Below are 15,468 nucleotides of genomic sequence, written 5' to 3'. Positions count from 1 at the left end.
CCGCGCACAGTCAAACGCGGCGCGGCGCGGCGCAAGAGGGCCCAGGCTCCGTCCTTCCTCTTCATCTCTCTCGGCCACACCTCCGTAGAACAGCGAAGGAGCGCCTGAGCTCTTTTTAAAGAGCTCCAGGCTCGCCTGTGTGACGTACTTCAGAATCTCCAGGTCGTACGGCGATTGGCTAATGAGGGCGGGGGCGGACACAGGACGTCGCTGTTTGTGTTTGAACGTTCCAGCGGGAGGGTGGAGCGAGGAGCTGGGCTCTATGGAGAGGCCGTCGATGTCCGGTAGCAGGTCAGGATTGGTCGGACGTGGGCCCGCCGCGGTCCCGTCGCGGGGCGTGAAAAGCGAGTACATGAAGCGCTTCAAGGAGCCGAAGTGGGAGGCTTGCGGCCCCTGCTACCAGGAGCTGCTGCGCTACCGCCTGAGCCGTCGCCTCTTGGAACAAGCGCACCGGCCCTGGTTTTGGGATGGCTGGGAGCAGGACAGCAGCCTGAGTGGCAGCGGCAGCAGCAGCGGCGGCGGCGGCCGCGGCTCCCCCTCACCACCGGGCACTTTGATCCCCTCGACGGCCCAGCAGCGCGAGGAAGAAGCGGCGGGAGCGGAAGCAGCTAGCGAGCCTGCTCTCGGCAGGACCGGAGACGTCTCGAGGGAGGCTGCAGCACGCAGCTCGGCGGAACAGCTGCATGGCTCCGGTTGGTTCTCTCGCACCTGGGGAGGGGAAACGCGCGGCGGGGGTCTCTTCGGATGACCTTGAGCGGATGCCTCGCTTGCTCTTGCTGCCTCCGCGAAGGCTGGTAGAGGAGATGGGGTTGTACGGGGGGCGAGGGGGGGGGGGCTGCTGCCAGGAGGAGCTGCTGCTGTGGGACGGAGGGGAGCTTGGGGATCGTCCCCGCTCTGCAATAAAGGAGCTGCTGGTGGATCTTAATCTGTGGAGCGGGGGAGGTGTCTTCCTAGGCTTTTGAATAAGCCCAGCAACTGGCGTAGACAGAGCCTTTTTAAGGGGAGGCCCAGTGGGGAGATTGCTGCCGGCCTCACACGTGCAGGGGGCATCATCAATACTGGCATAGTTGCCTTGTGCCCACCTCCTTGCTTTCAGAATCTCACGAAGGTGCGTTCCATTAAATCTAATGAAGAAACAACCGCAGCAGCAACCACCCAGAACCCGCTATTGGTTTTTGTGCCCTTCATCATAACAGCACGAGCAAGATGGTTGCAGCTGCAGGCAGCACTAATAGCTGCATCCCAGCCCAGGCATAGGCGATGGAGTTCTCAGCATGGTGCTCCAGGCAGCAGTGATCCAGGCTCTCGGTTCCCTTTTTTTGCACAGCTAGAAATGTAACTGCCACCCACCGCTTTCTCTTCCCACCAAGAGGCGATGCAGAACAGGATTCTGACTGGGTTTGAGGCTTTGTGTATTTGGCGATGCCCACAGGAAAATGGAGGGTGCCAGGACCCTGCAGCCGTTTCTTCTGAACGCTTCGGGCATCTGTCTCTCCGAAGCCATCTGTCAGGGAACGTGCGAAGGTGGTTCTGCCCTTAATTTGTTAAGGCATAGCTAGGGCTTGATTTCTGCTGGTTTTTCGATCTGGAGTGGGGGAGCTCAGAGAAAAGCGGCCCTTCCTTGTGCGATTGTGTGTGTGTGGCACTAAAAGCAGGAGAGGAGAGCTGCAGCTGTACAGTGACCTCAACCTTAGGGAGCAACCAGCTGCTCAAGAGGCCTCATCCCCATCCCACATGGATGAATTAGCTTGTTGATTAGCTTAAACTCTCTTCCTCTTGCCTTCTAGCCTGATGCAAGAGTGCTGGAAGCCTTCTCTTGGTATTGTCAACATAAAAAAGCTCCTCTACAGCAGAGCTAGCAGGAAAATAGCCCAGATGCATTGGTTTCAGTTGATATTTGTCCCTGTGTGTTTCAGTAACCTCTGAATGGGCGAGGGGGAGTTATGTGAAATTTGGAAACAATTACTATACTAATTGAAATAGAAGAACCGCACATCTCACTTTAAGCAGAGTTCATCACTGTCTTCCCCACTAATCTGTTGTTCAGGTGCAGTTCCAGGTGCCTCAGCGCTCTCTCTCTGGATGGTTCTTGGACTAGAAATCCCTTCAAAAAGAGGACTGTCATCTAAATTAGGACACATGGCTACCCTCCAATTAATGGTGGTCCTTTTAGCTTAGTGGCTAAAATATGGTGCCAATGCCTCTTTACATGCTTTATAAAGTGAGCTCTCATTGAAATGGCTAGCCCTGCTTAAGAATTTTGTCTCCCAAGCCATCAAATGGCTATATTAATATTTGTTATGTTTCTATCTTGCCTTTTTTCCCGCAAGGACCCATGGCAGCTTACATAATGTTCCTCTCCTTTTTTCCTGATGTGATTAAGAAATTGAAGTTGTTTGGATTCTGTGTGCTCAACTTTTCATAAAATTGTGCCAACCAAGGCCTTCAAGGAAGATAGACCATCATGGTCTTAATTGGATGAGGACAGGCGCCACAGTCCTGGCTCACTTCTTCCAGATGACCCCACCCCACCTCCTCCTCGCTTTGCTTTTGAATATACCTGATAGCATTGATGGAATCATCTCTAGAGAATGCAGTTTTCATCACAGCCAGAATACCTGATCCTTATCTTCCAAAGCTTTAGAGTGTTTAAGAGGTAGACATTTGTTTCCACTGACTTTGTCTTTCAAGATCTTTGAAGTGTGTCAAGCAGAAACATCCATACTCATATGGAGGTGCCTTTTAAAAGTGCTTGGGCTATCTTTCAGGACAAAGTTCTCCATAGAGACTCAGGAATAATACGATCTCAATTTCAGTAATACTGCTTACGAACTTCAAACTCTGTAGTAGTTGAGCCTGCACAAGAGCTGTCCAGAAGACGATAAGCCCACTGTGAGATAATCAAAAGGCTGCTCACAGCAGAGATGTCTTCAAAGCCTGTTCAATAAAAATAATTTTAGATAAAATGAATAATGTGGCACCCTGAGATGGTTCTACTCTCTAAAGTGATCTAAAGATAATTTAAAATAAATGGTATGCTGAAAAGAAAGGATGAGTAGCCCTTTTAAAAAGAAGAATGTGGGGATGTATTTTAAAAAAACCTTTGAAATTCTTCAGCAAAGTGTGTCTTTGCTGGGTTTATGCACAGGGATGCAGAACTTCAAGGCAGTTAATGTTCTTTTCTATGGGCTGTGTCCCACATGGGAATGCAAACTCTGTGCCCAAAATCTCAGCTTAAGCCCAGCCAGTTTTTTCAGCAGTCACAGTAAACCTTGGCTAGCTACTCAGTGTACACCCAACAGGGAGGAGTGGCCAGTCCTATGTGCCCTGTTGTATACCTGCATGATTTAGGTATTGTCAAACAAGTTAGGTTTATTCACCAACGGGAAGCTTCCTCCCTAATAATACTAGAACATGGGGTCATCCCATAAAATTGATCAATGGAAGATTCACGAAAGGTATAAGGAAGCACCTCTTCATCCAGCACACAGTTAAACTGAAGTTACACTTCCACAAGATGTAGTCATGGCCACCAATTTGGAGGGCTGTTAAAAGGGGTTGGGCAACTTCCTGGAGGAGAATGCGGTCAATGGCTACTAGTCCTGATGGCTAAAGGCTACCTCCAGTGTCCAGGGACCTATTGCTCTCATGTTCTGCTTGTGGGTTTCCCGGGCGCAGTTGGTTGTCCACTATGCAACAGGAATGCTGGACTTGATGAACTTTGGTCTGATGCAGCATGGCTGTTCTTATGTTGTCATGTTCACACGTTATGTTTTCAAATGTACACTGAACAGATGAGTAAGGAACCCCACAATATAAATGACCTATGAGTCTGGGGCTGTTACCTGGCTTCTGTGAATCATGGATTCTACTTTTAAAAATGGATGTTGAAATGCTTACAGCATGTGGCCCATTTCACACAGGGTTTTGTAACCTACAGTTAGCTAAAGAAAAAAAAAGAAAAAAAACTGCACACCTAATACGTGGAACATACTGTCAACCTATGATGGCTGATAGGCTGACTTGATATAAGTGTCAGAAAACAAATTTGCAGTGCAGTTCATCTTTGCTAAAATAATTAAGCGTTACGGTGTCACTTTAAAATGTTCTCACAAGAATGAGAGCATCAGGTTGATTGTATGATTTTTATGTATAACTGGCTATGTAGATCAACCTTCTCCAACTTGGCACCAGAGATGTGCTGACTACAACTCATGCAATCTCCAACATGCTAGCTGGGGATGATGAAAGTTGTAGTCTGACACACTTGAAGGACTCCAGGTTGAGGAAGACTTGCTTAGATGATCCTTGGACATCTCAGAGTGATCTTTTTCCTCTGCTGCTTCTCTTTTACTGGCAAAAACACACTGCTGCTGTGATCCACAGCCTTTACACGAATGAGGTGAGCAGTGACACTGTGTGCGTCTTTGGTGCCATCAGCATGTGCAGAGAGAGCTCTAATTTTGTTGGGTTTTGCACAGATCTGTAGATGCTTATGTAAGCTGTTGCTATGGTATCATGCATCTTAAAAATTGCATAAGCTTTTATTCTCCAGCAAAAATACAGCCATGATGGTAGCAAAAGATTTCATGCCAGCTGCAGAAATAATACTGTAGCCCCAGATGGTATCACTGTGCCAGCCAAACTGGTGGGTGATGGGAATTCTGCTCTTTCATGTGACATATTCTGTAGCTGCGCTTGTCTTGCTGAGGGAAAGCATTACACCTTGCTGGAACATGGTACAACTCTGCTCCTTTGCTGCTGTATCCATGCTTCACTTCAGGGTCTCCTTTGAAGCCTTTTTACAGGAATGCTATTTTTCCTGTGACAGAATGTGCTGCTTTTCCTAGGCTGTGACACTAGGGGACATGGAACCAGATGCCCTAGTGCAGACTGTGATAGTCTGCAGTATGTGGGGTTGTACCAAGTAGGAGCTGGTATTAGCTGGAGCCAGCCCTCCCGTTAGGCAGAGACAGCCACCTCGGCCTGCAGATGGTAGGGTGATGAGAGGAGGTGGCCCTGTGTTGAAGGTGGGGACTTTAACTACCTGTCCTGTGCCTTCTATGCTAGCATGTGGCCCTCAGGTGCAGCAGGGAGTCCATCCTCTGGCCATATTGAAGTGACACTCAAACATCGCCTGGCTGGTGGAACAGACTGTGTGTGTGTGTGGGGGTAGTGGGGTAACATCATCTTGGATTTTTTGCTTCAGGCAGCACATTATCTTGGCCCATCCCTGATTCCAGCTGCAGTGTAAATTTGTCTTCCCCATGCCTTGTATCATGCAGTGCCCATGGTGGCTGGGGATGATGGGAATTGCAGTTCTATGTGCTTGTGGGGTGCTAGCTTGGGAAAGGGTGCTTGCCTTTACTAGGGTTCCATTCCAGAGAAGTATGAGCTTGGTCCCAATTTACCCCTCTAGCTTTGATTGCGTTACATTCCAGGAGGCAGGGATCCCAAATGTTTGACCTTTGAGCGCATTTGGGCATTCAAAAAATGGCTGTGGGCATCCTCAGAAAATGGCTCCTGCTGCGCACATGTCTGATCGCGTAATGGCTGCTGTGCGGACCTGCCTGGTCCAAAGTGGACTCAACTGGTGAGCGTGGGGTGGCAGAGAAAGCAGGGCTACAGGCTGGAAGGGGCGAAAGAGCAGACTGTCCTAATATTCCTCAAGAATTTTCCTAAAGCATTTTAAGGGGCAAGCATGTGCTGGGACTCCCCTGCCATACGGAGAGGTGAATCCAACTTAATTCTCTGAAACACTGTATCATGTCTCTACATACTGTCTTCCCTGAATGCTACTTCCAAGAAGTGATCGCCCTTCTGATGGCCGATTCTCTTTATCTTTATCATTACATTTGGAGTACCAGGCTGCATTCCTTGTGCCTAGTTTTGAGGGAAGCAGCATAACCTGAATTCACATTTCATTTTCTCCTAGAGGAAGAAGACCACGAAAAAACGGACAAGAAGGGTAAAGTAGAGAGAGATGAAACAAAGTCTGCAGAGAAAGGAACCAGCAATGCGGTCGGTCATCAGCGAGAGCCGCCTTTGAATCGCACTGCCTCGGGCACCCAAGGTGAAAGGAGACGAGCGAAGAGTCCTCAAAGGACAGACCTGTCAAAGGGGTTGAAACACCCATTTGCCCTGTATGGCTGGGGAGAAAAACAGACTGATACAGGCAGCCAGAAAACACATAATGTCTGTGCATCTGCCTCAGTGAATGAAGTAAGCCTGCTTAAATCTTTGCATCCGAGTTGCTGTCTAAATGGTTGCCCTCAAGATATCTCTGGTGAAGCCTCTTTTGAGCTCCCCTATAATCACCCCCCTCTTCTTCCAAGACCAGTCCAAGTATGTTTGCTGGCCAAGGCCCCCTGCTGTTGTGTCATCATATACTGGGCAAGAAAACCATAGGACATGACAATGATCACGAATTAAATGAGCTATTTCCACTGCCTTCCACGAAGCATCTCCTGCTTCCTGTCTTTTAGAACTGTCTGCTCTCTGGGCAGCCAGACGGACCAGAAAGTTTCTGATAGTCTCTCCCATAATGCAAGGGAACCAGTCAGCTGTCAGCTGCCTCTGTGCAAGTCCTCCAGAAGCGCAGGCAACCCCCCCTCCCCCCCACTAAGGCAGGCAGGCAGGCAGGCATTTATAATGCCTCATTTGCCTCTGTAGTTGGGCTGCCTTGTTTGAGCTGTGCACTGAGCTTGCTTAGCTGCTGTGCCCTTGCCTGAGAGCAGAGAATCAGAGAGCATCCTTATCTGGCCCTCTTACACCCACTGTCCCCAATCTGTTGCTGCTCTTCATTCTGCTGCTGTGTTTTTTAGGTAATCACCACCTTTTGTGAGAAAGTGGACAGGCAGGGAGGCATTTCCCCCCTCACTCATAACCTAGGGTAACCCCCTAAAGCTGGTTGGTGGGAGAGTCAGGACAGGCAAAAGGAAGCACCTCTTTACACAGCCCATAGTTAAATGATGGAATTGGCTTTCACAAGATGTAGTGAAGGACGGCTTTGCTTGGCTGACTTTTAAAAAGGACTGAGCAAATTCATGGAGAAGAAAGTGATCAATGGCTGTTAGTCCTAAGGGCTCTAAGCTTCCTACGATATCAGAACCAGCTTGCCTCTGTCCACCAGTTGCTGGGGGACATGGATGGGAGGGTGCAGTTGCACTCATGTCCTGCTTGTGGATTTCCCATCAGCAGCTGGTGGTTTCTAGAAGGCTCGATTAGATGGACCCTTGGCCTGATCCTGCACAGTTGCTCTTCTATTGTTGTGTCTGCTGCTAGGATTAAGGTCCTTGTGTCCTTGGCCAGTGTCCAAGGTAGTGGGCTGAGCTCCATGCAGGACTGGCCTTGCCATAAGGCAGCTGCTTTGGGTGGGGCATGCAAATTTTCCTGGGCCAGGCCTGTTCTCTAGTGTGCAAGTATAAAATGAATGGGACACTAGTTGTGGGTACTCTTGTTAGGATGGCGTTTGTAGTTTATCTCTGTGTATGTTTACAATGGATAGTAGTCAATCTTTTGGTAAGTATTATTAATTTCCTTTCTATCTGGGCGGTTTAGAACAAAGTATGTATCTGTGCCAATCATAACAAACTGTGATGCTGGCACCGAGATGCTGCAGTGTAGTCCCGAAGAGAATGTTTGCCAGCCTTGCTTTTACTAGTTGCTTCAAACAGGATTGCTAACTCTGATTTAATGCAACTTTTTTTTTCTGGCTGCCATTTCAGTGCTGCTGTGGAAGGAAGTCTCGGTGCTAGGAATCCTATCAGAGAGAGTAAGCTGTATAAAACAGGCAGTTAGCATCAAAGGTCCCAAGACAGAGTGAGCTAAATTTTTAGGAATGACACAAAAGGTTGAAGTACTGGTGACTACATCATGGTAGGCTTCTGGAGCTTGAGTGACACGGAGAACGTGTAAGTTACGGTTCTGCTGACCTACAAACTGTTAGATTCAACCTTTAAAAGTTGGTTTCTGTACTTTTGACAGCCTTCTCAAAATACGGCTGAAAGGATCATAGAAACAAAAAGTCATGTCATATACTAGTTAAATCTCCATGCCTGGATTCATGCTGGCTTAATCTATTGAAATCAGGAAAACTGCGGTCATTTTCATTGGCATTAAGTTGGAGTGAATTTCCTAATGTCTTTATGAATGAATAGGAGCAAGTCAAAGAAATGGTATCTATGCCTCACCTTCATGGATGTTTTTGTACATGCACATGAATAACTGAACAATGGTTTCTGACAGGTGACCATATCTTGGCTTAATAAACTGAAATATGAACACTCCAGTAGCTCAGAGCACAGAGACCCTTTGTTCCTCCCTTTACATGAGCCGGTGGACAAACCAAGAAACCCCGTTACTGTTTTCTATTTCAGATAACAGGAAATGATGGTTAATGAGTTTGGAACAAACTGGTTTATTGAACCACTGTTTGAAGTGAGTTTGATACCCTGATATTCTCAAGCTGTTGTTTATCTGGTTTTGATAACTTACTTGGCTTGCTTGCCAGCTTGCATAAAGGCACAGTGTGCATAAACAAGACTAATGCCTTGGCATATTAAGATAGTATAACCCAAACATTATAGAATTTACCTTTCTAAAACCCCTACTTACTTCAAGAATGGAAGTAGAAGTACCTATAGTGAAGGTCTGAATATCACGCTAGAGAAGCTCTCAACCCCTCTCAGTGGGTCTGAAGGCAAAGGGGGCAGGACCAAAGGCAAAGAGGTGGAGCCATAAATCCTAGCATATTTGAGCTCAAAGTTCTCACTGCAAGTAAGTAATCCTTAGAAGAGGCATTTCTGCCTTTTAGTACTGGGCTGTGGGAAAGGCTACACAAAAGCTGGAACCCTCAAAATAATTGACAGTTGAGGGAGGAGGTGGGGCCAAGGAAAGGATGTGTGGGGATCTGTGGAACTTGGGTTAGGCCAAGGCCTGAGGTAGCCCATCCCTCTTCTAAATAGGAATGACTGTGTGTATATTTAAGAGCCATTTCTGGCCATGTGAAAATAGCCATTTAATGCAAACATTGCACTTCTTGCTTGTAATACAGGGACAAAACTAGCTAGCCCTTTCCAGTTAAGAACATGTTCACCTGAAACCATGACTGAGATTAGGCTTAAATGTATGGGATGAGAGCAGTTGCTAGCAATGGAGAAAATAACTGGCCTGTTTGGATTGGCTGTCAGCACAACTCCCTTGAGAGGCAAGCAACTGCATTCGTCCATTGCTGCCTAGAACAGGCCCCATTTTACCTGAACCAAAGAACTGAGGCCTGCACAGAGTAACTGGCTCAAGCTTTGGGTACTTATGGCTAGATTTTTCTAGAATGGAGTTACACTCTCAACTACAGGACTGGTGTTGCCGAAGGGTATCTTTTCTCTTACAAGGATGGTATTTTTTAACAAGAGGCTCATGGCAATGATGATTTGCTTTAGAAGGACAGCACGATTGCACTGCTTGGCAAAGGAAACATGTCATTTTCTTGTCCAGTAGTCGAGTGTGTAGGAAGCTGGTCCAGACATAGAAAAATGCTTATGCTTCTCAGGGAAGTCTGCTTCTTTCTTGTTGGATTTCTTAATTTCCCCCACTTTGTGGGAGAATAAAGAAGCATGCACGTTTTTAAAACACTAGCACCATTGCTGACATGTAATGTGTAAAATACAAAAAGAGTAGGCTGTTCTAATACTCCTCCCTTTCTAGAAGTACATTTTAAAATTTAAGAATTAGTACATAATCTTTCCAAAACCATTTCCTGTCCTATGAAATTATATTGTGTGTCTCTCAGTGTGTATAAAATTAATCAATCTCCACTGATATTAATCCAGCTGGGGTCATTCCTTTGTAGAAGACATGGTTGGAGCTATACATTGTTTAGCTAAAATGATCATGTCAGAAGTTGAGAGGGTTTCTATCACAAGTGCTTTTGACTATCTTACACTGCAAGCAGATGAGGTGGGGCAATCTGGCAATGCCAATAAATATTAGCCTGGTATAGCCATAGCTGTGGATAAGTTCACAGGTAAATTAAGCACAAAGTAACAAAACCAGGATATTGCTGTGCCACATATTTTGCCCATATCTCAGTAACAGGAATATAGGAAGCCACCTTACACTGCATCAAAGCCCAGGATTGCTTGCACTGATTAGCAGCAGTTCTCCAGGGTTTCAGTCTGGGGTTCTTTTGGTCCTATGTGTAATGCTGGGGATTGAAAGTAGGACATCTGGTATGCAGAGCTGGTGCTAACACTGACCTATGGCCCTTCTTGGGGAGCAACTGCAGAATGCTGTAGAAGTGATCTGGTTTTAAATCTTTAAACAGTCCCCCCCAACCAACACAACAATGACTGGCTGGGTAGAGGGATGGAAATTGTAGCTAGATCTTACCAGTGAAAAGACTGTACTAATACAAAATCTTGACCTGGGCTATTCATTCATAACTAGGGAGCTATCTGTTCTATAAAATCAACTGACACTTAACTATCTCCATCAGATTCATGAGTCTGCAATAAGAGCAAAGAACAGGAGGCAAATGGAAAAAAGGAAGCTGGCACAGAGACGGATTCACACAGCAGAAGTAGAGAGAAGCTGGAAAGCAAAGCCTTCTGGTCCAGACAACCCCTGGATGACTGAATATATGAGGTGTTATTCAGCACGAGCTCGGTGATTCAAAACTTGATTGGACTTGCCTTTTTTAAATTCAGAAATGATGTTGGAAAACAACTGGGACATTGGAGTGAAACTTCAAATTACTTATGCAAAATTTTTACAAAAGGATTTTTCCAGCTATTTATTACACTTATTTCTATTTTGGCTACTTATTGCCGCAGCCGAGGGAACAATTGGGGTCATGCTGTTGGGAACTAGATTTGCCTGTATAGTTTCTGTACACCTTCTTTAGGAATAGCCATGTTGAGAGATTTCTGTTGAAAAGCTAAGAGCTTTTCAGCTGAAAAGCTGTTAGAAGGTTGTACAGAAGGAGCCTTTTCTCTAAAAACCCCCAAAGGTTTCTTGGCAGAAATTTAGTCCCTCCTTGATAACTAAATTTGATGTGACCAGCAGGGCATTGGTTGCCCTTAAGATGGATTGAGAGTTAGTTAAATCTAGTCTAAACTTTTCTATATTGAGGTCCATGAAACCTTACAAATCGGGTTGCTGTAAAAATCCTTTACGGAAGGATGTAGGTGCCATTCTGATTTTATCTTGCATCGGGTCTGCACAACTTGTGATCTATCAAGCCAAATGCCCCTTACCAAACCTTTATGGAGGCTCACTGTGGGTTAAATAAACCACCTGCCTTTTTTTCTTCCTGTGATTGCAAAACCAGTGGGTTGCCACCTGCTTGGCATTGCAGGTCAGTAGCTGTGCAGGTCCGGTGTGCCTAAATACAGAGGCATTTGCACATCTATCTGTAAAGGAAGATGTAGCTGGAATCTTTAGGGGCAATTTTAGAACTCTAAAAATTCTCCCCAACTTTTGGTAAATTTTTATAGTGACTTGTTCCAGATTGCATTCCAGTTGTGGATTTTCTGGCCATCTGGAATGGAAGATTTTGGTGCAATAGATTAGTAATGTGTTTCAATTGTATTTTTAAACACTGTTAATTTGCTCTTATGAACTCATACCAAATAATGGATATAGACAATCATTAACTAGTGGAGTTTTGCTTTGTACTTTGCAGTAAGTAATATGGACTTGATGCAGCTGAACTGGGAATGGAATTTTCTTTCCATGTTTCATCTGGGTAAACCAAAATAAGTTTTGTAAACAGCTTTGTTAGATAAACTTCTGCATAGTGAAATTTTACGAATGTTTGTACACTGAATCCTTTCAGTCTTCTACAAGTTTGATCAAGCTAGTGTACATTCCATAAAGTATGTTCAGGACTCAGGTCGATAGGGCAAATGTTGCTATATTTCTTGAGTGTGTAAGATGTCCATGCCCATCTCGCCCTCCACCCAAGTGAGTTTGTGTAATTCAGTGGAAGAAGCCATTGGCAATCAGAACTAAACAAGCTGGTTACAGTTAAAGAATTTGTATCACATATTGTGAGACTGCTGCCCCTTTTAATGTCAAGCTTTGAACTGGTGGTTATCAGGGTGCCTAAACAACTTTTTGGCTACATTAATTGCCTCCTTGGTGTTGGTTTCAGTAATGACATGCTTGTGAGTAACCTCTGTGCAGCTGCATTCATCTCCATCATTAAATTTTCAGTAACTCTTGCGAAACAGTTACAAGATGGAATGTAGCCTTTCCTTCTGAAGGGCATACCAGATACTATCAAACTGCAGTTAACCAGTGTCAGCTTGTGTCTTTTAGCCTTGTGGTAAGTGGTTTTTAGCCCTGCATTGATTTCAGCTTTCAGTTTTTCCTACTAACTATAAATGCTTTTTACTTGTGCTTTTTGCTGGCGTTCTAGTCCCTTGTTTCCTTAGCTTTTCATGTTCCTTGCTCTAAGTTTACAGCATTAAGGAACGTTAATCGTACATGGCTTTAACTCAGGGGAGAGCAACTTGTGGCCAGGCATTTTGGCTTACAGCTCCCATTGTCCCTTATCCTTGTTTATGTCAGCTAGGGCTGATGGGAGCTGTGGCTCATTTCTACTTAGAGGATGGATAATTCCTTTTATTTTTGGTATTTACAAAGAAGTGCAACCATCTATGTAACCAAAACTGCATAATCTCCTAATGCATGGGTGATTTGCAATATTCTCTGAAGTCAAAACTCAGTGAAAACTCTTCAGTAGTCATGTAATGGTGACTGGGCAGGGAAAGAATGGATTAACTTCTCAGAATGCAGCAGTTACAAGTCTTAGCTAAATTATTGTTTAGGATTGCTTACTGGATGGAGGATGTGTGTGCTATCCAAATTAAATCTAGAGACATTGCTGTTGTATGTCCTGCCCACCTCAGCTCCATGGAAGTTTCCTGACTGCTGTATTGGAGGATCCTTTTGTATTGACTGTAGTATTGGAGGATCCAAATTCTACATCTGTTGTCTTCAGCAAATTCTTTCATATGTTTGGAGAGGAGTAACAGGTAAGATTTTAAAAAAGTGATCTATATTTCTGCTAACATGCATAGGAGCACGTAAGTATTTTTTCTCCCTTTGCATATGAAACACTTGCTTATGTGTTTGAATGGGCAAAGAGGTTCTTAAAGAAAGCATATCTAACTTTCACTGATACTTTTCTCCCCTCATCAGTCCCACCCCAGTTGGGCAGTGTGGTATTGGAGATGGAGCATCCTAATTAATGACAAAATTAGCAGGCAATGGGAAGAACCATCCTAACAGCCATCTCTAGATGGGTGTTTGCCCCATCTAGAGAGGTGGTTGCTAAAAGAGTAGCAAAAATCTTACATTTTGAATTGTTTCAACTTTCCAATTATGGGAATATTTTTGTTTAAATCAAACTTAAAATAAGGATACTGTCATGAATAACAATACTTTTTAATGGTCTCTCTCTCCTTGTCTACACTTCAGGAGAGTTGTATTATACATTTGTCATTCCTCTCTCTTTGCTAAATCTGACAAATAGCTTAGTGTACAATGCATGAAACACTGAAATGCAAATGACAGTTCCAGTAGTCAAAGAATGTATCCTGCGATTCAAATTTGGCATATAGTTTATCAAATTCATGTACTGATGTTCAAGCATTGTAGGGCAACATTGTGCAATACAGAACTATGCTTTTGTAGGTGTGCTTGACATGTGTTCCTCATGCCACAATCAAGTAACTTTAGTAGCAACTGTTAGTAGTGAAGGCACTGATTTCTTAATTTCCCTGGCTGATTGTTATATTGGGATCTGTCACCCCCCCCCCATTTTTCTTGAAACCCCTTGGTTGGGGAGGGGAAGCTTTTAAAACTGTTTGAGCCCCCTTACCTATTGCCAGTCAACACCTTGCTGATATATAGGTAAGGATGTATGGCCCAGGGCACTACTCCAACACAGGCACTGAGGGGATCAAACTCAAGTAACTTAGCTCTGCTCTGAAATGGGCAATTATGAAGAAGAGATAATGTGACCAGGTGTTCTCTCCTGGTCCCTGTCCTCTGCACCTTTGTGGCAGGTACAGCAGTCCTGGTGCTTGTTCTGCTGAACCTCTGCTCCTTTGTGGAATAATGGCTGTGGTTCAAACTGCTGCAGGATTTTCCAACCTGCATGCTCCCTCTTTTCCCATCAGCTGCCATGCACTTGTTGGGGTATTTGCCCCACTTGTTAAGAACCACTAATTTTAAGCAATAGATACAATTCACTTTAATCTACTGAGAATTATATCCATACCAAACTGGCACTATAAGATGGCTTCCAGGTGCTTCCATCTGTACACACAAAGTACTATGCGGGTTACACCATGGTTAAGGCAGAGCATACAAATATCTACTAGCTTGTGTTAGTAGGACACATGTTTACATTCCTCCCTACATGCTAGGTTAAGAGTTGGGGTTAGCTGAACCAAGATGTTGGTGTGCTACCTTGAAATATATATTTGTAATAGGGTAGTGACTGTACCAAGCTAGACTGACTTCTTTGAACCGGGCTGTTTAGGCCTAGGTACTTGTGACCAAGAGACAACTGCCAGCAAAGCCATGAACTTGGTCAATCTCTGCACCAACATATTGCCCTGTAAGGAAAAGGGGTTGAAATCAGAGGAACAGGGAAGCTGCCTCACTCAGCAGCTGAGCACTGAAATCACTTTAGAGCAAAGCTTGGACAAAATTAAGCTTGAAGCAATATGTGACTTAGAATGTTTTTTGACTAGTATTTGTTTTTTCTATTTTTTGTGTTATTTCTATTTAATTGTACTTGCCCTCAATTTGTATATGTGAATAAAACTGATTAAAAAAACAGCTTGACAATTTCTTGATCGGCCGTGATGGATATATGGCCCCGAGGTTTCGGCAAGGGGCGGCATAGAAATGCTATAATAATAATAATAATAATAATAATAATAATAATAATAATAATAATAATATATTTAACTGAAGTTCTCTTGAAATAAGTTTCATGGGTTGCAGGCACACCAGAGTGGTATAGAGTGGCAGTAATACCTCTCTCGATCTAGAAGCCATGCTTCTGACTATGCAACCAAGGGTGGCATTTGCCCTCTTGACCACCGCGTCACATTGCTGACTCATGTTTAGCCTGCAGTCAACCAGCACCCCGACGTCCCTTTCACAAGTGCTGCTCTCCAGCCAATTGTCACCTAACCTGTACTTATGACACCAAGTGCAAGACCTTGCACTTGTCCACATTGAACGCCATCCTGTTGTCCCCCACTCACTTCCATAGTGTACCCAGATCCTTTTGGATCTGGAGTACCTGCTCCTCAGTTGTGGCCACTGCCCCCATTTTAGTATTGTCTGCAAATCTGATCAGCAAAAAAATGTTTGTGTGTATTTGGATTGCACACATGTCCAGAAGGAAGGGCCAGGTAACGACTCTCAAATGTGCTGCTTGGA

General features: G+C 44.7%; 1 protein-coding gene across 1 annotated transcript; it reads left to right on the top strand.

Moving 5' to 3' along the window:
- The first annotated feature begins 277 nt into the window (after positions 1-277).
- Positions 278-14,856, top strand: LOC123034291 (centriole, cilia and spindle associated protein). Its single transcript, XM_044451540.1, has 3 exons — positions 278-692; positions 5,936-6,222; positions 10,496-14,856. The coding sequence occupies exons 1-3, from the start codon at positions 278-280 to the stop codon at positions 10,667-10,669; spliced, it is 876 nt and encodes a 291-aa protein (XP_044307475.1). The 3' UTR covers positions 10,670-14,856.
- The last annotated feature ends 612 nt before the right edge of the window (positions 14,857-15,468 follow it).

Source organism: Varanus komodoensis, unplaced genomic scaffold (genome assembly GCF_004798865.1).
Source record: "Varanus komodoensis strain SLA01 unplaced genomic scaffold, ASM479886v1 scaffold1, whole genome shotgun sequence".
Taxonomy (NCBI): Eukaryota; Metazoa; Chordata; class Lepidosauria; order Squamata; family Varanidae; genus Varanus; species Varanus komodoensis.
This window is presented reverse-complemented; position numbering and strand designations above follow the sequence as displayed.